At 36.0% G+C, this 27,073-nt stretch overlaps 1 protein-coding gene across 3 annotated transcripts in view; it reads right to left on the reverse strand.

Moving 5' to 3' along the window:
* The window catches only part of LOC149568725 (putative methylesterase 14, chloroplastic), a 47,998-nt gene extending 21,217 nt beyond the window's left edge, over positions 1-26,781 (reverse strand). Inside the window, exons 1-6 of one of the 3 annotated variants that reach the window (XM_089821604.1) lie at positions 26,620-26,781; positions 25,481-25,696; positions 24,831-25,313; positions 9,729-9,968; positions 9,067-9,210; positions 8,796-8,930 (exon numbers count right to left, since the gene is read on the reverse strand). In XM_089821604.1, the coding sequence (XP_089677730.1) occupies positions 8,796-8,930; positions 9,067-9,210; positions 9,729-9,968; positions 24,831-25,112 (801 nt within the window). In that variant the 5' untranslated portion in view covers positions 25,113-25,313; positions 25,481-25,696; positions 26,620-26,781. Of the gene's footprint in view, positions 1-8,795; positions 8,931-9,066; positions 9,211-9,728; positions 9,969-24,830; positions 25,314-25,480; positions 25,697-26,582 lie in introns of those variants that run through there. The other 2 variants (XM_089821603.1, XM_089821605.1) reach the window with 2 other exon arrangements.
* Between the last annotated feature and the right edge of the window lie 292 nt (positions 26,782-27,073).

Here is a 27,073-nt window from a genome sequence, read left to right on the forward strand (position 1 = left end):
ACAATTTTTCAAGAGGGATTTTATGAGAGCAACCTGCCATTTATTGGAGCCCATGTGTCATTGATCGAAGTGGTCTTCTACTTGAATATATGGGCTAGTTGGACAAGTGAAAACCAAGGCAGAAATGGTGAGAAATAGCAATATATCTACAACCGCCCTTGGATGCTTAAAATTGTGAGATAGCATACCACCTTGTGCAATCAAGAGCCACACGATTTATCACCAATCTTGTCAAATTACAATGAATCTCAAGCTCACTACTGTCTCTTAAGAAAATGTTTGTGAATATTAGGTAGTTGGAGTCTCTAGACTCGAAGAAGATCAAAAGGGAAAAGGTAGAAAAAATATTTTTAACAATATATTTGCCAACAGCACAAATGAGATCCTCAATGTAGCTCCAAAATTAACATGTAGGATTTTAAAAAGCAATGTCAGCCAGAGACCTATCACCCTCCTCTAGACACGTCTTTGAGACTTTTCACATCTCTAGAGTCTTAAAAAATGGTTAGAGACTTCATGGCATAGTCTCCCAACGAATCCAAGTCTCTAATTCCAAGAAAGGAAGCCTCCTGCCCGTCTCCTGATTAAATAAAACTTAAATACAACATTAAGTCATTTAATGATTTTGACCCTCATTTTAATGATCACGGCCTTGTGGAGTAGATGATACTAGATAGATTTCCGATTTTTGTTTACAGTTTTGAGATTTTTGTTTACATATCAGCGATTTAGCATCAAACCATATATTTTTGAATTTCAAACTTCAGTATGTAATGATAATCTCAAAGTTATTAATCTGATATGATGATGATCATATGCGATATTCAGAAATCAGATACGACTATGGCATATGCAATGTATGAACTATTTGACTCTATAATATAATATGACATTACTATTTAATATTAGTCTTTGACTCTTTAAACTTTTAATGTTCAATGTTCATACTAATAACTTTCCATTGGTCTTGTTTTCAAAGCACTATATTATGAATCTATGGTATTTCTTAGAAATTATTAAGTTATATTAAAAAAAATTGTCATCTTCAAGTACCTGCATCTCCTATTTTTGAAAATAGTCATACTGGTACCAATACTAGTACCGGAGACCTCCAAGTCTCTAGGTAACCTTGTTAAAAAGTAATCAACTCCATTAGCTTGCAAGTTTGTAAAACTTCTTAGTTTTTTATTTACTTCTTATTTGTTGTTGTCATTTTTGTTTTGTTTTGTTTTTTTTAAATCCATGCTATTTTGTTTTAGCACGTATACAGATATAAATACATGTACAATATCAAATACAAATACAGCCATTTTTTAAGACCTCCAATATGGATATGATTAGATACAACTTTCATAAAAAATAAATACACATATTTCACCCAATTTTCTAAGTTATCATAGGATATTTTCATTACTTTAAAAGCATTGTAGACATGTAATTGCTACATACATAATTATAAGCTGATTTAAATATTACAATATTCAAAAAGTGACGAGTCTCTCTGGAAGATAATCCAAAAAAATGGGTAGCTAAAATAGAAAAACATTTCATTTGTCTTCCTCGTTTAGTCTATACTTTTTGCTTAAACTTTATACCAGCAAAAAAAGTTGCATGACTAAAGTTTGTTATTAATTAAGGATGATTTATGTCAATTTTTGTTTAAATCAAATCACATAGTATTTGGCACAATCTAAAAATTGAGGATTTTTCGGCATGTGTGGGTAGGGAATCCGATGTGTATCCATGCAATATTGTATACATATTCAATATAGATACAGATACGGGGATACATGCGCCCAAGGAAGGGTAGTAGAGTTTTTGGCTACTCTAGAACTTTTGGGCCATTGAAACTTTGGTGGATAGGGTAAAAACCAGATGAGTCATATCTATGAGGCCGTGAACAAGACCAAGGCGATCAACATTACTACAGGTCCCCAAAAAACCGTTTGATGCATAATTGATCAGAGATAGAATGAGAAACTTCACGACTCTTCACCAATTTAGGTTCTTATTGTTGCATTTTGATTTGTGTATGTAATCAATGTATGAATCAACCATAGGATAAGAATTTATTATGTGAATCAATTTTTTATGCATTCTAGATTTTATACTTGCTTGTAAAACATTAAGGAAGTATTTATTTTACTTTAAGTTTAACACTTCAAGTTTTGTCAAATTTCATCAAGTTTTTACCTATCTGAGTCAAATTTTGTCGAGTTGCAAGTTTTTTAATTATGTTTTAAACTATGCAAGGAACCATATTTATCTGAAAAGAGATGGTTATGCAACATAAGGTTCATTCACCAAAAAAAAACTTATCTATGCCAATAAAAAAATATATTCATCATGGATCTAATTCAAGCACCTCTAAATCACTTCTACTATCAAATTTCAAAATCAAACAACTCTTTGTAAGGTGGTTGTCCATCTCTCTTATCACTATCCTCAATAGATGATAACATTCAAATGGTGTCTAACCAAAGACTTTGGTTCTATTTTTTTTTCATTGACTCTTGAGATGCAACTTAATTATGGTACCTTTCAACTCCTTCCTCTGTCAAATTTAAACTTTCCCAACTCTTTAGAAAAAATTTGTCCATCTCTATAACCATTGTCATCCCTAAAGGATCTCTTCTATATGATGTGAAGCCAAATACCGAGGTTGTCCGTTCTTAACCTCTACTGTCTCTTGGCATTGCACTTAGTGATCAAGTATCTACTACATTCATTCTTCTTCTTGTCCTCAAGTGGAGAGCCATTGATAATTCAAGTGCTCTATAATGATTGTGGCTTATTCTAAGAATTTTGTGGCATTTCTATATTTTTTTCTCAAATAATTGTCAACTAAAACCTATAAGAATGCTCTTTTTTTTGTTATTCTTTAGCAGTATCATTATAAATTAACTATTATCTTTTATCACATTCAAAGGCAAGTTTAGTGAAAGAGTTTATCAAACATCGTTTTTCATACATTTTATAAGAAGGTTGCAATAGTCATATTGTGAGCTCTTGTCACTAACACAGGCAAGTTTAAATAGCCTAAGCCCTACCAAATTGACAAGAAGGGTGTACATATTAAGAGGAGGGATAAACAACACTCCACATCTAGTGGCTTCCACTTCTTCCTGCTTAGGATGTATACGTTACACCCCAAATTTTTGCCTAATTAAAAATAATCTCATAGCCATTGAGAATTCAAGTGAAGTCAGTTGACTGGTAAATTTGTTGAGATATTTGATCGTGTGAAATAGAAATTATGGTTGTTCGTTATTATTTCATATGACATGTTCGTTAATCGTTATGTTTGGAATTGAAAATAAATACTATGGAAAACAGGAATGATTATGTGATATTTTGGAATTTATTAATATTTTGAAATCATAGAAATATGTTATTACTCTGGGACCATTCCTTTTTGCTAGAGCATGATGAAGGGGGGAAATATTGTCAAAATGGGAGTTAGGAATGGGGCACTGTTAATAAAACTTTGTTTCGCACACTGCCAACAAAGCAACAATTATCACCGGACTAGAATGTTAGGCCAATAATGCCTGAAAGAGCAGAGAGAGAACTCTCGACTCCCAAGCACCTATAGATTGGATCTCTGTCATGCAAGAAATAGGCAAAGTTAGATGAGGAGGCAACTGAATTTATAATAAGGCAGGCGGAGTCTTCAGCGATTCGATGTGTTCATTGGATTTTGGCAATAGGTCACTTGAACTGGGTTGGGCAAATATTATAGGATGGGACCAAAGGGAGTTACAAAAAGCAAATAACAAGAAAGTAAAGCGCCTACAAAGTTAGAGATTTAATCTACCTATAGTCTACTTTTGCACTGTTATTATCAACAATACATGCTTGAATGGTGGGATAACTTATGTACATGCTCGATCAATCAATCTAACATCACTAAGTGTTGCAAATGAAATAGTACTGAAGTAAACAAGATCATTTAGAATCATCCAAGCCAAGGAAGATAACAGTAACAAAATAGAAAGATCTCGCTACTTTCAAAATAAATGAATCCCATAGCAAACACTCCAGGATTCCTCTACTCTAATAACAACTTAAAATACCAACAAGCATTGGGCCAAACAACGCTTCAAGGAAGCCAAATTGTAAAAGAAAAAGTGGCACTACTTTCATTCATAACAATGGTGTTACAATGAAATGGAAGATAAAATCATCCATTTTCCCGACCCTAGAATAGTTGGCGATCTTATTTATAGGCCACTATCTACAGATTTAGACGAGAAACTAACTTCTTACCCTACCTAATTCACTTACCACCTTTATTTCCGAGATTCACAAAATCTACTACCATCTTCACGCAAAACAGCTACGAAAGAGGAAATTACATTTGGAAAACCATGAAAGGAGGATAGAAAGAAGCGAGGAATGAAGAAAGGGTCTTTCCAAGCAAAATCCAATCCGTAAATGTCGATCTTTACACACTTTCCCTGTCACATCTTTGTCAATTATCTCCTCGAGACGCCCACGGATTGATAAGAGCACTTCACTTCTCTGACAACCTTAAATGCATCAAGTATGCAAGGAAATGCACAATTGACAAGAGTAATTCTTTATCCGCCATCATTAACTGCCCACCGCATTATTAATCAGTTTGTCGGCCACATCGACGACGGAAGGCCGGATTCATTATGAGTTTGTCGGCCACATTGACGACGGAAGGCCGGATTCAAAAGGAATCCAAGCACATCCATCAGTGCATCGTAAGGACTGGAGTTCCAAAACCTTTGAGCATGGAACACCAACTGTCGGCTACTACGCAGTGCAAGCTCACCCAACCAAGTCACAAAGAAAAGGAATTTCCGAACCCAGATTTGTATTTCGCAAAGTTGTAGTACCTCTAAAAGCAAGCAAAACTCCCACTTAGCAGGTATTGTGTCATGTCCCCAAATTTTAATGTAATTTTTTAAATTTAATTAATTAATTAACCGGTCCCAGAATTTAAATAATATAAGGACCTTTAGTTACTTTAATTAATTAATATGGGGCCCAAGTTAATATTTGTATTTGTGGTTCCGATTGATTTAATATATCTCGGACCTATTTTTTATTTTAGTTTTTGTTGGGAAGTGTTGACGTCGACTATCTTTGTACACCCTTGGAAAGGTTTTCCCCAACGGGTATTTAAGCACAGCTTATAGGTAGTCGTAGGTATGCAATTTGGATTATTTCTTGTACTATGAATTCTAGTTGGGATTCTCTATTGTTCGCCATTTCGGAAGTGAAAGATCTTAACTCTCACCCTATTCCATCACTTGTAAAACTTCACTCAACTCTAGCAAATCGAAGCACCATCATTTTGTGAATTGGAGAAGTCATTGTGTTTAATTTGATCAATTATCTATTGTGTAATTGGGTGATTCAATCTCTGTGTTATCTGCATTTTAACTCTCTTTGTTTCACCACCCTTACCCCTACTCTATTGCCTTCATTCCATCCATCACCCATATGGCCCAAACATCCTCCTTCAGGCACACTACGTACAACCTTCATTAGTGTACGACCAACTCATCAAACCACCGTACAACCCACTTAATTTCACCCCGTACGGACTTCCAATTCAGCTATGCAACCTCCCTTCCATCACCGTACGGCCTTGTATCACCATACAGCCAAGGCTGCCATCATACATCATCTGAAATCTCCACCGTACGACATACATTGGCACCAATAGCATATCGTACGACCTGTGACCATACGGCCTTCTCTCGTACACCAACATTTGGCACCCATACATATCATATGGCCTTCCATTTGTCATCTGTACATTGGCAATTGGTATCCGTACGCCATCTCACTCCACTGTGCCAGCCTCCAGTTCACTGTACATATTCCATCTCGTTGCCAAAAGTATTTGGAGAAGGATTGTTGTGCATCGTGTTTGGAATCAAAACGTTACAGTGGTATCAAAGTAGAAACCTTTCAGAAGCATCTCTGAAACCGTTCAGGAAATCTTCGAAACTTTTGGGAACATTACCAAAACTGTTTGGAACATTACATATTGAAGCTGGCCTAAATAATCCCTATATGCAGAAAATGTTTCTTGTAGGGGAATCCTCATTATGCACTCTCCCACATCACGACATAGAAGGGTCGAAAATGGAAGGGGAAGCCTCATCGACCCTGGAAGATAAACGTTTTGGACTAACTCATGTGGAGTGTCGATCGTACAAGTGCCCTTTTGTTCGCTAACTCGTTGTGTCCAAGGCTTTTGTTCCTAGGAAGCTTCGCCTCCTATGTTGACAACTGATCCTTCCATGGTTCAGATCTCAGGGTCTGACTGACCTAGACCCGTTAGGGAATCATCTTCCTATCTTTGTTTGGATATACCATTTTTATCAGGCAGCCTCCACCTTCTAGAATTTACACCAGTCTTTGTCCAACCATGATACCTGAACAATTTTGTCGGCCCTCCAAAGCTACTACTCATTCGCACCTACAGAGACCAAACACTCATTATTACCATGATCTTCTTTTCAACAATTATTCATTTATCAGATTTATGATTTTTGGGGTTCCATGCCTTCCCATCCTTGCAAAGGATAAATGTGCCATATGGAGAAGGACCGCAAACCTGACACCTGAACAGATATAGCAACTGACAAAAGACAAAAGAAAGGTAACCGGAAGCCATACCTTGGGAGCATGAAAACTATCTCTCACCAGTAATGGGGCGAAGAATCCCTAAATCTTGAGAACCTGATATAGTTTCAAAAACCCAAAATCATATTATTTGCTCTATGCTGGAAACCCGAAAACATGTCCCCCGAACAAAGCTTCCAACAATGTGGCTCATGACACTGAGTTGTCCTTACACGATTGATAAGACTACTATTCAAAATCCACTCGCGTGACACATGGGATTAATAAATGTTGGGTACTTTTGATGCGACAATCATTTAAATTCAAAATTCCAACAAATACACTGTGACTGACGCAAGCCACTCAGCCCGAGGAGGAATGTTGCATCCAGGTAGAAGACGAAAGTGGAAAACCACAACCCACCACCACCCAGAATGCTAAGGAGTCATCGGCGCAACACCAAACAAGCCACCGCTCATCCTACCAAGGCTAAGGTCGTACGTGTATATATAATAGTGACAACATACCCGTACTTTTCATCTTTCCACCACCCAAACATCCATAGAGGCATGCCTTCAACTTCTTTGGCCGACCAAGGGAATCTCGCCTAGTGAGATCCTACCTCACGCAAAAACCAAGACCAAAACAAGGTACCACATAGTACCTGAGTAGTGGAAACCACCCCTAGGTTGAGCAAGCACTCAAAAAACCCAGAAGAAATGGAGCTCGCGCCACCACACCAAATAACACACAAGGAACTGACTATGCCCTCTATTAACAAGATGAGTTATGCACCACGAATAACCATGGAAATGCGATAGATATGGTAGTTTTAACTGTATTTCATGTGAATCTAGAATTGGAATGTTAGTTTATCTTTCAGTTATTCGAATTGTAAATAATAGTTAAACTCGTATTTCTTTCATGTGAACATGTAGAATAACTATTATAGCTGTCACTCTTTTCATTCAGTTAAGATTGTAATGGTTTTACATTCAAATTATGGATAAATCAACTACTAGAAATTAGCATGTTACAGTATAGAAGATTTTCCATTTATGTCTACATGCATAGACTTCTACCACCAACCTTTATTGTACATTCAAGTCTTCTTCCACCAAAATAAAATTCCAGGCGAATTTCCTGTACCGATCTATTAAACATATTTTGTATAACTTATATGAAATATTTTTTCAAAATAGCATAAGTTTTGCTACCAAACTTTACAGGGAAAACTTATCAACCATTCCATAGCTCAGTTATCAAGTAAATAATGGATTATTTGCTCTCAAAAACCAACGCCACTGATGATCAAATTATTCAGAACAGCATCTTTCATAAGGAACAACAGCACTAAGTTAATTAGTGATGTGATGTTAATTTGCTACATTGTTAACTAGATTGGAGATGTGTGTGGAACTCTATCTTGAGCATCTTCATTAGCTCATCAATTAATAATCTCCCTAGATTGACTCTTGGGAATAAAAAACCATTAGATGGTCATCTGTACAAGACTTCATTCACAGAACTTTTCTTATTTTCTATGTTGCATGGGACATGTCCCCCTGCTCTATAGCCCCCCCAATTTTCCACTTGTCATCCTAACTGATATTTCCACGACGCAATGGTACCAAGGCATCACCATGTCATTTAAATTTATGATTTTTTAAATTTGAGAAAACAGGTGAACATTTTTAACTAACAAAAGGTGTATTTGGCAGCAATCAAACATTTTTAAATAAAAAATGTGTTGGGGACCCTATACCCTCCCTGTGACTCATCCAACTTCCAATTGCTACCCGTACTATCTTTTGCAACCACAGTCAATTTGCAGCTACAAAGAGGCAGAAGTTGTCATTCATCATAACTGTGTGAAAATCAAATGATGCATTATGTGAATACCTTGACTGCCCCCAAAAGATAGCATCATGAACTACATTCCTCAAAACATGACTCACTGTCCCCTTACCATCTCTGACCTGGAAACACCAAGGAATATAGCTTATTTTTTATTGAGTTCACTGATAATAGGCTTTAATTTATCTTGCCTGGCCATGAATTAAACCAAAGTTTTAGCACAGATACAGAGAATTCAAAATCACAAGACAAAAAAAATATATACAGGATCAAATTTATAGCAGACTATGATCAACTTCGGCCATATTTCTGAATTAGTGTAATACCTTGGTAGGGCTTTGATTGAAAAATAGCTCCTTTAGCTGGTTTCTGTCAAACTCAAGACCTGTTGGAGGGTTGTCATTGCCATTTCCATATATAAAAATCCGTGCATCTTGTATGAGATCATTTGGAGTTGACAGCTGCAGATATAAATATAATCATTATATATCTGTGAATTTTTTTAAAATACAAAGAATTTGCAGTAGGAATTATATTTCAGAGCTAGAAGACAAAGAGCCAAAATATTTTTTTCAAAGAATATTGCTATAGACAAACCTCTTGGGCGAAGGCATCAAATGCCCTTTGTCCATCTTTCACCATTGTTGCGGTTACAAAGACTGCTTTTGCGATACTTCTAGGAAAGCATTCCATTGCATAAGATATACAAGCACCTCCAAAACTGTGGGCAACTAAAATAACCTGTACAATATGCAAAATATCAATTTAAGAGTGAATGATATGGAAATAAGCAAAATAAGCAGCATTAAACAGAGATTGAATTCTACCAATGAGATAAATAATCTCTACAAAAAACTAATACTGCAAACTTGCATTCCCAATATGTCTATGTGAGAAGTTACAAATATTTAGGCATTAATATGCCTAAAATAAAGGATTTAGAAATACTTTCCAAACCTTAACCTAAAAATTGAAATTATCCATTAACAATTTTATACTAATCCACTAAAATTTTCACAACCTTCCTTTACTTTAAACTTTGACTTCCTTATTTCTCGACATTTACATAGGATAAAAACTAATTAAAATAATACTATGCTAATAACTTATATTATCCTATGTATACCCTATGAAACCTTCAGTTAAAGTCTGAGCAGTTACAGAAAATAATAGAACAAAATCAAGGTAACCGACATGAAAAATTAAACAAAACATTTGTACACATTTCTAGGGTTACCAAAACCTGCTAAGCCACTTACTTTATTGCCCTCCGGAAGATTGCTTAAATAATCGAGAAGAGGCTTTGCATATTGAGCTAAAGTTGTGATGCTATTTGTCTGAGTTTGATCAATCCCAGATCCTGTGAGATCCAAGGCAGTTGCTGTGAAGCCAGCTTCCTCCAGTAAGGCAATAGACTTGTACCAACACCATGCTCCAAACCCACCACCATGAATTAGGACAAAGTGTTTAGTTTCTAAATTTTCTAGAGCCTTTGCATCCTGCAAATATAGGTTTCATTGAGTCACCAAGTAGGTATAATAGTTAAACTTAAGAAAACCTACAAACATTTGAAGGATTAGGAAATAGAATGGCTAACTTCTAAGTAAACCAATAATCCAAATAAGATAGTGAGCAAAACTAGTCAATGCAATGTGCTCATATCTTAAATGTGCAAATGTTCCTGCTTTAACATAGAATACATTAATTGAAAGGAACGCAATTGTAAATTCCGTGCTCTAATGAACTTGATGAGTGTTGGCAAAGCAGAATTTAAGAGAATGCATTAACAACCTGTTTGAGAAGCATAATTGGAAGGCAAATCACGAGACTAAATAACATGTGACCTACAACACCTTTACAAGTTCATTACAAAGGGGAATACTGGATTTTGATTGGCAATAAAAATAGCAGACAGGCAAAAAAACTTAGAATGGTCATCAAGGGGAAAAAATTATATGTGAACTTTAACAGAATCGATAAAGAAAATCGTAGATATGTGTTACCAAGTGCTGACAGAATGCTAGGTTTGGTGGATCTGTTATGACTCTTCCCTCACTAGAAAACTAACTTATCCTGCCACTATATTTTGGTGTTAAGTCTCCTCTAATCTCGTGGCATGTGTTCTGCTCTACTTTCTAGTTCACGTGCATATCTTTTTGAGTTTCAACTCACTCTATTTCATCAATAAAACATTAACAAACCTAGCTCCGAGATGTTAACGTCCTTAATCAATTCTTTATTGAAAAGCCTCTAGCAATTTTAAACTAACATACAAATTCATTTTATCAACACAACAGATGAATTCCTCCATTTGTATTGAGCCAATATCTGTTCATTTAAATTAGATCATATCATCAATAACAATGCAAAAGAAAGCATTTGTTTCACAATGTCAGAGTCAAGAAAACATGTGGAGGTTCATTCCAAAGTCTTCCATGCAGTAAACCCAATAAACCAGTACTATTTGTTGGACCCAAGCATTGAGGCATTGAGTTGAGCAAACATGTGTTATTTTAATACGACTTGCTCACGCCCAAGACAGAGATATAAAATTACTCAAACTCACTCTCGGACTCGAAGACTTAAAAATTGCTACCACCTAAGAGGCTAGAACTACCTAAGACTACCTCAAACATGTTGCCAAGAGAAAAATCCTTAAAAGGGAAGTGAAGATTACGAAGATGAAAAAGATGATGAAGAAGAAGAATATCAATAAATTTTTAATCCATTAGTTTAACTTCAAACAATGATACTTGATGTTATGATTTAATTTTAATGTTTTGAATCTTTGATTTTGAACTTGAAGTATATGATGCTATGATGGTATGATCATAATGCTACGATTACAAGTTTATGGTGTTTATGTTGTTTAAATATTTTTATGGGACTATATGACATTCTAGTCTTAACTCGTGCTTCTAGGCTTCATAAATGTGTGTGTGTGTGTCTATATATATGGTTTTTCCATGTTTTTGAACTCACAAACCAAAACCCCTTTTTCAAAATTTTGTCGTACTAGCAAACCAGTCCTTCGTACCCGAACCGGTAACTTAGCACAAAATTGATGATGTCTTTATTTAGGTTTGAAAAACAATTACAAAATCTCTCTACTTACTGATGTCTCAGCATGACGATCAGTAAGTCTTTTAATCAACTTAGCAATCAAAATATTCACTGATCATGCAATGATCACATATAATCAACCCCAAAGATAAAAGTACAATCAATCACAATACACTGATACACAAAACGATTGCTTACACAAACATTATACTATGAAAACTAGATAACTTTGCTCATGCATTGAGCATAATATATGTTGATTTCTGTAACAGAGATACTGAAGAAAAATTGTTGTCAAAAACTACCAGTTGCTCAATGTATGTGACGAACTCAAAGACCGAACCCAACTTAATGTCGAACAAAGAAAATGAATACCCCAGAAAAGAATAAGAAAAATGGCTTTTTAGAAATTGTAACTAGACCAAATGAGTAATCACACTCAAATGTCTTTATGTCATTACAACCTTCTCTCTTCTGCTGGGAAACTCTAATGGCACTTGTAATGAATGTCGCAAATTACACATGGTCAAACTGATCACAAAACAGCAAGGAAAATTTAACTTGTGATGCTGGCAAGGCAATACATCCAAATGGGCATGCACATAAACTCCTAACGCTACATATATATCTCAATGAAAAACTCCTAGCATATGAAGCACAAGCAGCACCACATAGACGCCAAGATAGGACCCATGTGACAACATATACCAGTTAAAAAAATACGAAGAAGTATTTATGATGAAGAATATGAAACACATCTAATATGCACGAATTGAATAAGGAAGATACAGTGAACACTTCACCATATGAAAAGCTCTTCCATAATGAATGTTGTGAACATCATAGGAACAACATAAGGCACATCATAGTAGACCAAAACTTGACAAGGCATCACAGAACAGCCAAGCATTCATCAGATCTTTTATCGCGGCTACAAAAATCAAAACTCCCTCTTAGTAAAAGAGAGATCTTCAATGTGTCATCTCATGACAAGTGCAAGAAGTTGCAACCAAAAATAATGTCAACAAAATCTCATCATAAATTATCTCAATAAAAATTGTTATCTCAGCATACCGATATTCGCCATAGCCACTCCTAGAGGGTGAATTAGAAAACGACAAATAAGTCATGGAGTTGCACGAATGACTTCCACCATGGCTACTCCTAAAGGGTGGATCCACCATAGCTACTCGTAGAGGGTGGAACAAGGGATTTCACCTCAAACATCTCTCACACAGAAGAACTCGCTAACAAGGGATTGCACCTCAAACTTCTGTCAATGAGAACTCATTAACAAAGGATTACACCTCAAGCTTCTCTCACAAAGAATAACTCATTAACGAGGGATTACACCTGTAACTTCTCTCACAAAGAATAACTCACTAACAATGGATTGCACATTGAGCTTATCTCATAGAGAAGAGCTCATTAATCATATCGAAAGAATCACTGATGTTGAGACTCTCTCAAAAAGAGCATCATTCTCCACAATACCAAGCTTATCTTTAAAGTAACAAAACTCCATTGTCGGAAGTGGCATAGTGAGATTGTCTTCAGTCTACTCCTCTATAGAAATGTACTTGAGCTCAACAGCTTTCCTTTGAACCATATCTCTCAAATAATGGTATTTAAATTCCACATGTTTGGTTCTATCATGAAATACTGGACTAACCAAAAGCTTCACACAACTTTGGTTATCACATACAATCACTATAGGTTCCAAATGCTGCCCAAACAAACCTACAAGCAATTTCCAAAACCACACACCTTCTCTTGCAACTACACAAGTTACAACATATTATGCTTCAGTTGTATTCTGAGTAACACAAGATTGTTTCCTATTCCACCAAGAAATCATAGCTAAACCTAGGCTGAAACAACACCTTGAAGTACTCTTCCTGTCAAGCACACACCTTACCCAATCAGAATCAAAGAACCCCTACAAGTTCATCTCTACACATGAAGAAGATTTCATGACATATCCCACTATACCACAAACATATCTCAATATGTGTTTGGCTGCCACAAGGTGAATTTTCCTTGGTTCACACATGAATTGACTCAAGGTATTTAATTGCATAGAAAATGTCAGGCCTTGTGTTAACCAAATACATCAAAGAGTCAACTAATTGCCTGTACATAGATCAGCTAAATCCAAAGTAGTTGCACCATCAAATAATTTTTTCAGATTTGCTTCCATAGGAGTCACCACAGATTTATAGTTTAACATGTCATCTCTTCAAAATATCAATTGCATATTTACCTTGACTCAAAATGATTTCATTTAGTCTCTACCATACCTCAAGCCTAAGGAAGTAATGCAACAAACCAAGATCTTTCATTTCAAATTCAAAAGCTAATTCCTTACATTTGACGATAAGATCATCATTACCAGTGCGAAACAAATCATCAACACAAAGCACAAGAATCCACACTTTGTCATCATTTACTTTGAAGTATAAATTTGGATCAGCATTATTCTTTTCAAGTCCAAACTCAGAAGATAGTGATCAATTCTCTCATACCAAGCATGGGGAGCCTGCTTCAGGCCATACAATGCATTTTTCTACCTACACACATGAGACTCCTTCTCATGAATCACAAAGCCCTTGGATTGCTCAATGTATACTTCCTCTTCAATTACCCCATTTAAGAAAGTTGTTTTCACATCCATTTGATGAAGTTTCCAACCCTTCACTATTGCAATAGCTATGATGGTTCTGATGGAAGTGCAATGAGCTACTAGTGCAAAAGTCTCTTCATAGTCTAAGCCTTCTTTTTGTGAAAGACCTCTAGCTACAAATCTGGCTTTATATTTTTCTATACTTTCATCAGGTGCATGTTTAATTTTAAACAACCATTTAGAAGAAACAACTGATTTACCTTTGGGCCTTAGAACAATTTCTCGCACATGTTTTTTTATGATGGATTGATACTCCTCCATCATGGCATCCTTCCACACTTGTTGTTTTGAAGCTTCTTCAACACGAAAAGGCTCAGATGCTATAATGTGACTCATCTACATAACCAGAAAATACGAGGCCTTGTACTTTCAGAAGGGTTGCATACTTTTCAGCCTCTTCCATACTGTGTCTGGCCTACAGTTGCCTTTTCTTATTGGCTAAAGTATTACTAGGACCTCCTAAAGTATCTATAGAATCAACTAGATCAATTGGATCAACAAAATCAACATAATCTTCTAAATGTGTATTCTCCTTCTGAATATCTGAAGGTGGATCCAAATCAGCCATATCTATATCTTGAGGATGCACAAAATCTTCCCTATCAGATTCCATGTTAAATAGTTTGGATTTCTTACAAGCTACATCTTCATCAAAAGAAACATTCTTGTTGATTTCAATTTGCTTTCGACCTAGAATATAGATTCTATATGCTTTTGAAGATTCAGTGGAACCAACAAACATGCCTCTTTTTCCTAATGGTTCTAACTTTGTTCTTTTCTATTTTGGAACATTAATATAAACAAGACATCCAAAGATTCTAAAATAACTAATATTAGGTTTGATACCTTGTAAAAGCTTCTTCTAGAGTCATGTCATCTAGAATCTGGTGAAAACTACGATTCTGAATATGAACTGTTGTCATGCAAACCTCAGCCCAAAGGAATGTTTAAAGGCTTTGTTCATGGACCACAGCCTTCGTTGCCTCAACAATTGTTATGTTCTTTCTTTCAGCTGCTCCGTTTTGTTGAGGATTATAAGGGACACAACACTCCCTCTTAATCCCAACTTCAACACAAACGTTATGAAAGATACCAGAAACATATTCTCCTCCATTATCAAACCTAAGAATCTTAGTCTTCTAGTTAGATGAATTTTCAACAACTTTTTGAATTCTTTAAAACAAGACAACACTTATCAAATTCTTTAGACTTTTAAAAAAAAAATCCAACACTTGCGAGAAAAATCATCAATGAAGGTTACATAATACCAAAAACCACTAAGAGAAGCAACTAACATAGGACCACAAATCAGAATGAATTAACTCTAGGATTTCTTTTGCTCTACTTTCACTATTATGAAAAGCACACCTAATGTTCTTACCTAGAGTGCATCTCTTGCAAACTCCTTCATTGTTTTGGTTCAGTTTTGGAAGACCAACTACAACCTTCTCGACAAAAGATAACTTTCTGAAATTTAGATGAGAGAATCTTTTGTGCCAAAGATCACAAGAATTTGCATTATACTAAGCTAAAGCTTGAATAGGATAGGTTGAAAGCTTGTAAAGATTGTCATGATGAACTTCAATCTCACAAGTCGATTGAAAATTGGAGTTCTTCCATGCAAGAACTTTTCCATCAGCAAAGGCAACATAATAACCTTTGTCTTCTAATGCTGTCATAGAAATCAGATTCTTCTTTATGTCAGGTACAAATAAAATGTCACACAAGTGCACAAGAATTATGGGATCTAATTGGAAAGAAGTAGAACCAACAACCTTCCAAGAATAACTTGCATCATCACCAATAATGACTTGGAGATGAGAATCCTTTTCTTTCAAATTGAAGAGATGTTCCACTATCATTCAGCCATATATAATTGTTCATAGGAACATTACTAAAGAGTGCAAAACTGAATAAGAATCCTTCAAAGTTTTCACTTTACTCTCTTTGAGGAGAAGAATTTTCTACATTTGCAGCAACTTTTAAAGTCTTTGATCTAGAGGTACAATCTCTAGCAAAGTGTCCATATTTGTCACAACTGAAACCCTAGATCCTAGAAAGATTCCTTTTCTTTTTCTTGGAGTCGGGAGTTGTCTAAAAGTTCTTATCTCTAAACCTTTTGAAATTTCCTTTCTTACCTTCTCCTTTTGAAGTGTAGGTTGCAAGAACATGATCATCTTCATGATGATTTCTATGTCCATTTCCTCTAGCTTCAAGTTTGCATTCTTCATAAATGCAATCAGCTTTCAGCCTATCAAGTTTAGGAAGATGATCTATGTTCCCCTGAGTTTCCAAGACAGGGATGGCAACGGTAATGACGAGACAGGTTTTTGGGATAAACGAAAAAATTTGCCGATTTTGGGGACCGGGCAGGGACAGTTATGTATATTGGGAAATTTGCAAATATACACGGAAATTTGCAAATATACATGCCATTCATATGAAACTAAGCACAAAGCATGTCATTTAAACATTATAAACCTTGACATACACCATTTGAATGCCATCTAGGAAATAATAATTGATTCAGTACTCAATTGTCAATATGCATATCAATATGTGAACAATATAATAGATATATGGAAATCTAAATATGCCCAAAGGCTAGAGGGCTGCCATAAAGTTTACCATCATGTTCAAGTTCAACATAAAAAACAAAATATAAAAACTAAGAAAAATGAAGCAAATTGTTGCTCCTTCTTCTGCGACCATCGCATCAAAATCAAAGTCATCTTCCTCACTAGCATGCTCCACAGGAAGCGTAGTCTCATCCAATGGAACCCTAACCAATCCTGGTGTTGTCTCATCCTCATCTATCTATGTCACATCCTCAAGCTCAAAATCCCACCACAAAACTGGAGTCTGTCTATGCTCTGGGATCTGACGATCCGCAAGTCAAAGAACATGATGCACTACCACTAGCTTCTCCGCTCATTTAGAGGTAAGTCTATTCCTCTTATAGGAGTGGATAAATGAATATGTGGACCAATTCCTCTATGCAGTTGAGGAACTAGAAACCTGTGCAATGAAGCAAGTAGCAAGTACTCTCAACTCTGTTGTCTCTTCCATGCCAAGTCCACCATCCAATAGGATCTCTCTGTGCCAAACCGCTCTATCCAACCTTTCTTGTGGCTTATTCAAGTTTGGGCCACGAAGGTTGGTGAAGTCAAGGAACTGTGAACAAAGATTACAGGCCCCTTGAGCTAAAACCATCTTATCAATGGCTCTAGTGAAGCCATCCAACACCTCAAGATCATCACATGGGAGGCCCCTTCAACCCAACTCTGCAGACCATTTGAGATTTAGAGAAAAGTCTGCCATATAAGGCGAGGTATTCATTATGTTCGACCTCCACGTCACAATAGGCCTAATATGCTCCTCATAAAACCCCAATGTAGGTTCCTTTGCTACCACAATTTTCTTCATCTTCCCAACATGTTGTCAAAAGTCTCACATATCTCTCCTATGTCACAAGGTTCGAGTTTGGGTTCAAGTTCGATAACAATAAAATTCGGATGAAGTTCGACAAGGAGAAAAAGTTCAAAAAAAATTCCGCATTAAGTACGCCTTGTATATATTTGAATTTAAAATATATATATAAATAATAAGTCCATTAAGATGTTAAAATAATTTATCAATGCTAAATTTAACATTATATTATATAATAAAATAAAATAGTTCAATATCATTTATTAAAATAATAATAATATATATAGAATTAATATAAATATAAATATTTTCACTTATTAAATTAAAATTATTAAAACCAAAACCATATTATTAAATTTGAATACATAATAATAAACAAAAATACATTTAAATTTTTAGTTTGAATTTTATATGTTAATGTATAAATAATATGGTGAAGTTTATGAAAAAGGGACATCTAATTTTATACGGACTTTCAGTTGCAATGGGCTTTTCTGTCATGCATGGGATGAAATTTTTCAAGCACGCAATGTAATTTTGTGGAGGATTTCATCACTAACCAAATTTCTCTCTAATGCACAAAATATGTTGTAATTTGTTTTGGAGCAAACTCTTATTAACCATACCCTATTCTTTTTCGTCTCTGTTTCTAGCTGTGGAATCTTCCGATCTTCCTTCTATCTCTATTTCCTATCTTAGATACTTCATCAAAGCAGTGTGCAATGTAAGAGAAAAACAGACAATCTTTGTTCCAAACAAATTTACAGACAAATTTTAACGATTTTTTTAAATTTGATTAGAAGTCGTCGAACTTTGAATTTCATACATAATGTTTAGCAAAACTTGTGACTAAGTATCTCTCCAAGACTAGGAGCATCAGTATAAGCATATAAGCATATCTAACGACATCTATAATGGGAGCTATGACAAAGCAAACAAAAATTAAAATCAGAATTAGAAATTTGAAGTCAATACAAAAATCAGAAAGCAAAAAACTAACATTTAATTTTAAAATCAGCAACTTAACTCATTGTCGACCACCAGTTGCCATTAAGGATCCTTTGCCTCACCACTTTTCCTTTAGTGGAATTAGAATTGGATCATTGTCCCCACTCTAGATTCACCACCATTAATTGGAGTGTCTTATGCACCTCAATCATCCTCTACATCAAGATGAAGTATGTGCAATATCTATAGAGACAATTATTAATTAAAATAAAGTCAAACATTAAACATGTCACATACAAGTTTGTAACAATTATAAATTAAAATAAACTTAAAGCAAAGTAAACTATAATTAAAATTGGCATACCTTGTCTCAGCTGGTTGAAAGAACTCCTTAGAGGAGGACCTGAATATAGCAACTGAATTGTGGTGGTTGCATATAAACATTAGCACTTCTTTAGCTTCTAACACCATTTGTTTCACCCACTCAACCTTTCCTATGTCCTTCAAAGCATTGTTCAATGCATGAACACAACAAGGAGTCCAAAAGATGTGCCTGCAAGCACCCTCTACCATCAAACCAACTGATATGCACACACATGCAAAATCTGTGATGACCTGTACTACATTAGCCGGCCCAATCTCCTCTATGACATCCCTCAAAATGGTGAATTAGAACTCTACATCCTTGCTTTTTCTTGAGCAATCTATAGCTTTCAAAAAATAAGAGCCAACAAGGGATGTGACAATAATATTGATGAGTGGTCGATGTTTAACATTGGTCCACCCATCCATCACAATACGGCAGCCCGTCCTAACCCAAGTATGCTTCATATCCTCAAACATCAAAGCAACCTTAGAGTACTCACTATCTAGGATGGTGGTTCATAGCTTATGCTCACCAGGGGGTACAGATGAGAGATTCATATTCAATATATCTTTCACCATTTGTTTAAAATAAGTGGAACGGGCTGCATTATATGGGATACCATTAGCAACAAAAAATCTACCAATGGATGCCTCACAAGCTTCCTTAGCTTGTGCATTAAACAAACAATCCACTGAGCCCTTCTCGACACTGCTCATCTTCCTCTTCCCTCTAGTCTTAGTAGGGCTGCCACTAGTACCAATAGCGGATGTCATATGCCTAAATGATTGTGAGTGAATAGAGGGTGATGTCACTGTCAAATTTTGTCCTCCCCATTTCAACCTCTAAGTGCAATCTTTGGCACTCTAATCTCTCCTTGTCAGTCAAATCACAACAAACTTTGACTCCATGGCATGCAACACCTAAAAGTGTGACTTCACCCTTATATAGCTGCCCCTAAAATCATCATGACAAAATGACAATCTCACACCCTAGTCCCTCCTGCATTCTTTTTATCTTGTGGCCTAGTAGTGACAAATTGTAGAAGAGGTTTTTTCCTATTGAAAGGACCCTTTGCATAATCCTTCATGATGGTGGAAGGGCATTTAAACAAGTCAGTTTTAGGATCAGCTTCTTTTCTAGTCCCATCACTAACAACATCATCCCCAACCACGTTTTCCTCATCACCACCACTACTACTAGTACATCCACTGCTGTTCATTGTGCTTTGTTTTGAAATTTTAATATGCAATAAAAATATGAGCTGAAACTATGAAAGCAATTAAATCACAACTCTTTCAAGCTGCAAATTTATTTTTTAAATGGAAAATGGAAGCATAAAGATTTTTATACTTACTTGGTGCACAATAGAGGAAGCTCAAACCCCTGCACAAGCTCTTAGGATCAAGCAAATCACCTTCTCTTCTTGCGAATTGAAAACCCCAGCTGCTGCTATAAACTCAACCTTCACATGCAAACCAAAACAAATGTCAACAATGGTTTAATGTGGTCGTTTTTGCCCTTTTTGGGATGTTGGGGAGGCAAGGCTTGCTAGTTGGCTAAGTCGAAGGCAAAAAAAAGCATAAAATGTTTTTGGTTTTGTTTTTTGCTATCCAAATGAAGGGAAATGGACGGCCGTACTTAAGAGGGTCAAGGGACGCTTGTGGCATCCCCAACTATCCCGGGCATGATCGTATGTCCCCCTTTTTGTCTTTGCCATACCTAAGTTTTTGGGACGTCTCACTGGCATTCTAGCAAAGTAGGGACAACAGGGGTACATCCCATACACGTCTCCCTATCCCCGAGACATCCCCATCTCGGAAACCTCACGGTTTTTGGGGGGGACGCATCCTTGAGGAACTTAGAAGATCATCTCTTCCATTGACACCTTAATGAATGATTCCCAAGAATGGGGAAGTCTATTCATAGTGAGCATAACCAGATCCTTATCTACAAAAGATTATCCAATTGCACTAAGTTGATCCTTTAAATCTGTAATCTTCATAAAATATGAAACTTTTGAATCTCCTCTAGCCATTTTACCATGCAGAAGTTGACTGCCTCATGGCCAGAGCTTTGTTGGTGGTGTTGATTTCATATAGGTCTTTTAGACTCTGAAACATCTCTCTGGCTAAACTCAATTTTGATATTATGAGAATGAGATGATCCTAAATCTAATCAATCAGAATCTTCTTAGCCATGATCTTGTTCTTTTTCCATTTTAGTTTCTCAATATCTTTAGAGGGTTCATCTGGATCAGAACTCACGTAGTCAAGAAGGTCATTCTCTCCAAGTGCAATCAGAGTTCTAAGCATCCATGAAGAGAAGTTTGAAGAACCATGTAATCTATCTTCAACTTTTGACACATTCACCATGTTCAAAGATGCAAACAACCAACTGAAAGTCAAGCAAATAGAAAAATAGTAGAACAATACTTCTGGTTCTGGATCATTTTCTAAAACCCGCTCTGATAACATGTTAAATTTACAAACCAGAAATATAATGATGCAACTGATGAAATTAAAAACTCAAAATACAAAATTATACTAATAAGTTTTATCTTGGGAAAAACCCTCCTCTCCAAGCGAAACAACCCGGCCCACAAAATTGAGGATGCCTTTATTCAGGTTTGATAAAAATTACAAAATCTCTCTGCTTATCAATGTCTCATCATGACAGGCAATAAGTCTGTTAGTCAACTTAGCAATCAAAATGTTCACTGATCATGAACGGTCATATAGAATCAACCACAGAGATAAAATTGCAATCAATCACAATACACTGATATACAGAATGATTTATTACACAAACATTATATAGAGAATACTAAATAACTTTGCTCACGCATTGTCGATTGCTGTAATAGAGAGATACTGAATTAGAACTCCTATCAAAAACTACCAGTCGCTTGATGTATATGACAGACTCAACGAAGGAACCCAACTTAATGCCAGAACAGAGAACACGAATAACCCAGAAAAGAATACGAAAAAATGGCTTGTTAGAAATTGTAACAAGACTGAATGAGTAATCACACTCAACAATCTTTCTGCTGTTACAACCTTCTCTCTTTTGTTGGGCAACTCAAACGGCAATTGTAATGAATGATCACAAAAGGGCAAGAAAAAATTAACCTGCGATGATGGCAATGCAACATGTCTGAACAGGCACGCACATAAACTCCCAACACAACATATATATCTCAATGAACAGCCGCTAGCGTATGAAGCACAGTCAGTGCCACATAGACACCAGAATAGGACTCGTAAGGCAATATAAAGTAACAGAAAAATATAAATAAGTCTCTGTGATAAAGAATATGAAACATGTCTAATAAGCACGAACTTGAATAAGGAAGAATGATGAAGAGAACACCATACAAAAAACTCTTCCATAACGAATATTGTGAACATCACAGGAACAGCAGAAGGCACACAATAGCAGACCAATTGATGAGGCATCACAGGATAGAAACAAGGCATTTATCAGATCTCTATCGCTGCTACCAAAATCAACAACATATGCCTGCCAGCCTGCAAGTGCTCCATCTCAGGGTGCCACCGAAGAAAGATAGATGCGGTCCTCATCTCTTGTGAGCTTGAGAGGTTGATCAGACACCTTGTATTGCAACCATTTGTATCCAATTCAAATAGATTAACTATATGAAAATGTTTTATAATTTATAACTTATTTATCAAATAGAAATATATTTAATATTACTTAGTTTGGGAAACAATAATCACGTTGGAAAATAATGCTATTACTTACAGCTATCCTTATATAATTCTAGCAAAATATAAGTATTGCATTCATATACTCAAATCATATTTTCACATATAAACTTAAAAATTCTCAGCTGATAATGATAAATCAGATTCTTCTCTTTGTTGGCTTATTTCCTGATTTCAGATCAAATGCTTATTCCAATTCGTTCCATCTTGGCCCCTTTTTTGGATGCCTTCTTCAAATGAATGAATCTTCCTTTTATATCCTTACAGTGTGGGGATGACAACCTTTAGTTTGCATCATGCCTCTTTACAAGGGACACCTCTTCGTAGCCCAATCACTTGCCTTGTTGGCACTAATCACTGCCAATTGATAACCCCTGTTTTAGTTTTTAATGCATGTTTTGGGAAATCACTGCCCATTAACCTTCAATCAATATTAATCAAACAAGTTAATGGATCACTGTCTTTTATATAGTCTTTTATATTTCTTTTACGCATGTTTTGGGAAATCGCTGCCCATTACCCTTTAGTCAATATTAATCAAACAAGTTAATGGATCACTGTCTTTTATATTTCCTTTGCACAAGTTCAAAGGTGGTGAATTAAAGTTTTAATGCTGTGACTTTTGTGTGAGAATAATGTCCTTCATATAGCAATTTAACACCCAAGTCTCATGTGATTTTAATACCATATTTATTTGTGGGGCATGACAGAATTATGTGAATATTTATGCTCTACATAAGACCCTATGAACTCTATATCTACATAAAATCACATCATCGCAAGACTTGTATAGTTTATGACCCAAGCATGAATTATGCAAACAGAAGTCACATGGAGTAGGCCATCGGCTAAAAGCTGGCAAATTCTCAATCAGAAATTGGTAATCAACATTGCAAATATAAAAGCACTAAAAATTTCATGAACAAAAAGGATTTGCTTTTTACTCATCCAATGATAAATGCAGTTCATAGCCACCAATAAAACATAAATGCACGAAACATGTATTATTTTTTTAAAACGCAAACATCATTACAAAACAATTTAAATACTCGTCAAAAATGCATTGTTGTATTCAGTACATGTTATCAGGCTACTTTTTTCTTAGGAGCATAGTCATGCAACTGCAAACAGAGAATGATAAATCACTTTACAAGATAAAGCACAAGGGAAAAACTTGCACATGGCAAAAAGCATAGCCAAGAGCTGACTTCCTATAGTTTTCCCAGTAGATAAGAAAGCTGGAATATTAGCCGCTCATTTAGAGGACTGTGACAATGATGGAAAGAGAAAAATGTCGAACACAATTTTTTTAGTGCTTTTCTCATTGGAAAACCATTAGCAGATAAGAGAGCCAAAGAGTTTCTATTACAAAACACATGTAACCATTCATCAAGTTGAGTTTGTGTGTTTTCCACATATTAGAGTCAAACTTGGGAGCTCTTGGTCACTCAAGAGGAAATGCATGACTGTGATGAAAACAAAAGTAAGATCATTTTTCATTAGAAGACCCATTCACAGATAAGTGGATCCGATGCCATGAATCCCAAAAAGATAAATGCATTATACAGTCACCACCAGGTACAAGGTAAAAAGCTCTTCAGGTATGTTGATTGCTAATGTGTGGTTGTTGCTTATCACTGCATGTAAAGACAAACACCGTCCTGCTGTTAAGGCCTTTGCCAAAACACACTCAAGCATCTGCAATTGAATCCAGCATATCCATTGTGAAGTTTCAGAGCTTAACATGTTTCCAAAGAACGTATATTGACTGGTGATGTAATCTATAAAGTTTCAGCTCATTGTGTCCATCTAGAAACAGATTTATTGGCACCAAATAAATCATGCTTAGTGCCAGGCATATCAAAATAAGAAACAAAGAAGCGGTATAATCATTAAGGCTTTCTTAAAAGAGACCCAGGTTCAAACCCAGAGAAACATGATGAAGTGATAAAATTGGTTAATATCATATCAAATTTGTCAATAGAACTCAAAAAGCACATTCTATTCCAGTAACAATAGATAAGCGTTAGGGTAAACTGAAATACTATAAATTCAAACAGTAATAAGCAGAGACCTTAGGAAAATTCTACAGGGTTGTCCATAGGTGACTTAAGAATGGAAAGTGTTGACAAGAATATCAAACCTCGTTAAGGAGCTGATGAGCAGGCACGATAAGATCCGACTGGTTTCGAGGACGAGCACTTGAGCTTCTCGGGAGGCCTTGTTTGGAATTGGGCGCCTGGTAACGTTGAGAGATTGACCTTATCTGTGCCATCTGCTGTTGATGCAGAGCCATGGCCAATGCCTGCTGGTGCAAGAGCTCTTCTTCCAAACCCATTTTCCTCTTTGACTTACTCCTCACCTTACTGCCTGATTTGATCTGTTTTCCATGCTTACTTGGCATGCATATCAGCTGATTACCCATGATTTTTCTCCACTCGAGAAAGCCTCCCGGAGCCTCTTAAATACAAGCCTTCTCCAATTGTAATTCAGAAACGAACTCTAGGAGAGTGTGTAAAGGCTTTAGAAATGAATTACTGATTTAATAAAAAAATATCTTCGCTTAGCACCAGTTCTAACGTAGAAACACTTGAACGTCAAACCCTGGGACCCGGAAATCTTTTCGCTGGAATCCAGCTAAGAACATTCAATATATGCTTTATGCGAAAACTTAATTATCTCTAAGCAGAGGCAAAACAATCAATATAGCCAACTGAATACAAAGGAGATCTGCAATGACAGACATAAAGGGTGTGGGACTTTTCTTAAACGTCTCATAAATACAAAACGTACCAGAAAACTGTCAGAGCTTCAACTGTCTCTTGTACCAGAAATACTGCATTAGAAAGGCTGTCCCCATGCCTTCCGCCAGCAGAATAGGGACACATCCATGAGTTCTGTCGAATAATCCTTCAACTAGGAATGATTGTTAGTCATGTTGACTTCGTTTAACCTTATTGGACCTTCCGGATTGCTAAGCTTTTACCTGCTCTGACTGCAGTCAGATCCCTGCTTAAAAACAGAGCAAATGAGCTTTCACTCATGAATATCCCGCCCTTGAAATAAACATTCTGAACTACTTCTTCATCCGAAATTAAACGACGCCAGTATTACAGACTAATTTTCCTCCTTGACAAAAATGAAGGGCTAAAGCTCCATAGAAGATAAAACTGACATTAAACAAACGTAATTTTTGACATTTCTATCATACACACGGCTAATGAAAATTAAAGTATTTAATGGTGGTAAATTATTCTTGGAAAGGAGATACACATCTACATTTGGCGTAAATATAACTTTATAGTAAAGCGTGTGGCTCAACTAACACGCAGCGGCCGGTTTCAATTAAAAAAATGAATATACAGCTAAATTTTACAAACACGACCGTAAATTTCACTTTAAAAATGAGATACACAGATTTTTCTGCAGAAACTGAGTTTTCCTAGAATTTGAAATGCAAAGCCAAATTTACTCGAAACTACCTTTTCCCTATAACAGTAAAAACGCATAGACGAGAAGACTGCGAATACTTCTAAAATTCCAAATACGGAGCCAATTTTCTATGAAACAGCCGTAGGCTGGGAAATTGAAATAGACTGTTAAATTTATGGAAAACTGTAGCAGACTATACTAAACCTGTAAATGCGACACCAATTTTACACAAGACAACCATAGGTGCACTGTACAGCCAAACTGACGCTAAACAACCCTAGATATCAATCGAAATTGAGAAACCAGGCTATACTAACAAGAAACAATCAGAAATCTTCATCAAAACTAAAACAAACACATAAATTTTCATCAAACTGCTGCAAATTTCACTTGAAAATCACGATGACAGCTAATTTCTTCCAAAGATCCTCCTAGTAATGCCAATTTCAGAAGCATTTCTAACCTTATTTTTTCAAAAAACACTCCAGAAAACCAATTACCGAGCCAAATTTTCCACCGAATGAAACAGTTCGTGGTTTTTAACTCTTCTGTATTAGATCTTGATCAAAACCACTCACTAAGCGACGAAATCTGAAGATCTTCACCAGGCATCTGAAGACTGTCAATCCTCCACCAAATTGTTACAGTGCCTCCAATATTGTACTCTAGGGACAAATACGCATGCCTTGCTGTATACTACGTCCCGGTACAGCGATTCGTATGTTATTATGTCATGGAATAGGTGTGCGCCAAGTAAGATATCATTTCCTTCTCGTAATTAATAGAATAGCTTTCCCTGTCCTATTCAGCCGGTGGTCATATTGAAGGTCATTTATATAATAAATGCGTGTCGGGAGAGGAATCTTTTCTCCCACCAAATCTATTTGGTGCTCAAGTGTAGGAGTCTGATTAAAATGTTGAACAAAATTAGCATGCAGACAAAATAAACTAGTT

Source organism: Cupressus sempervirens, chromosome 3, assembly GCF_028749045.1.
Source record: "Cupressus sempervirens isolate cs-2001-9-10 chromosome 3, ASM2874904v1, whole genome shotgun sequence".
Lineage (NCBI taxonomy): Eukaryota > Viridiplantae > Streptophyta > Pinopsida > Cupressales > Cupressaceae > Cupressus > Cupressus sempervirens.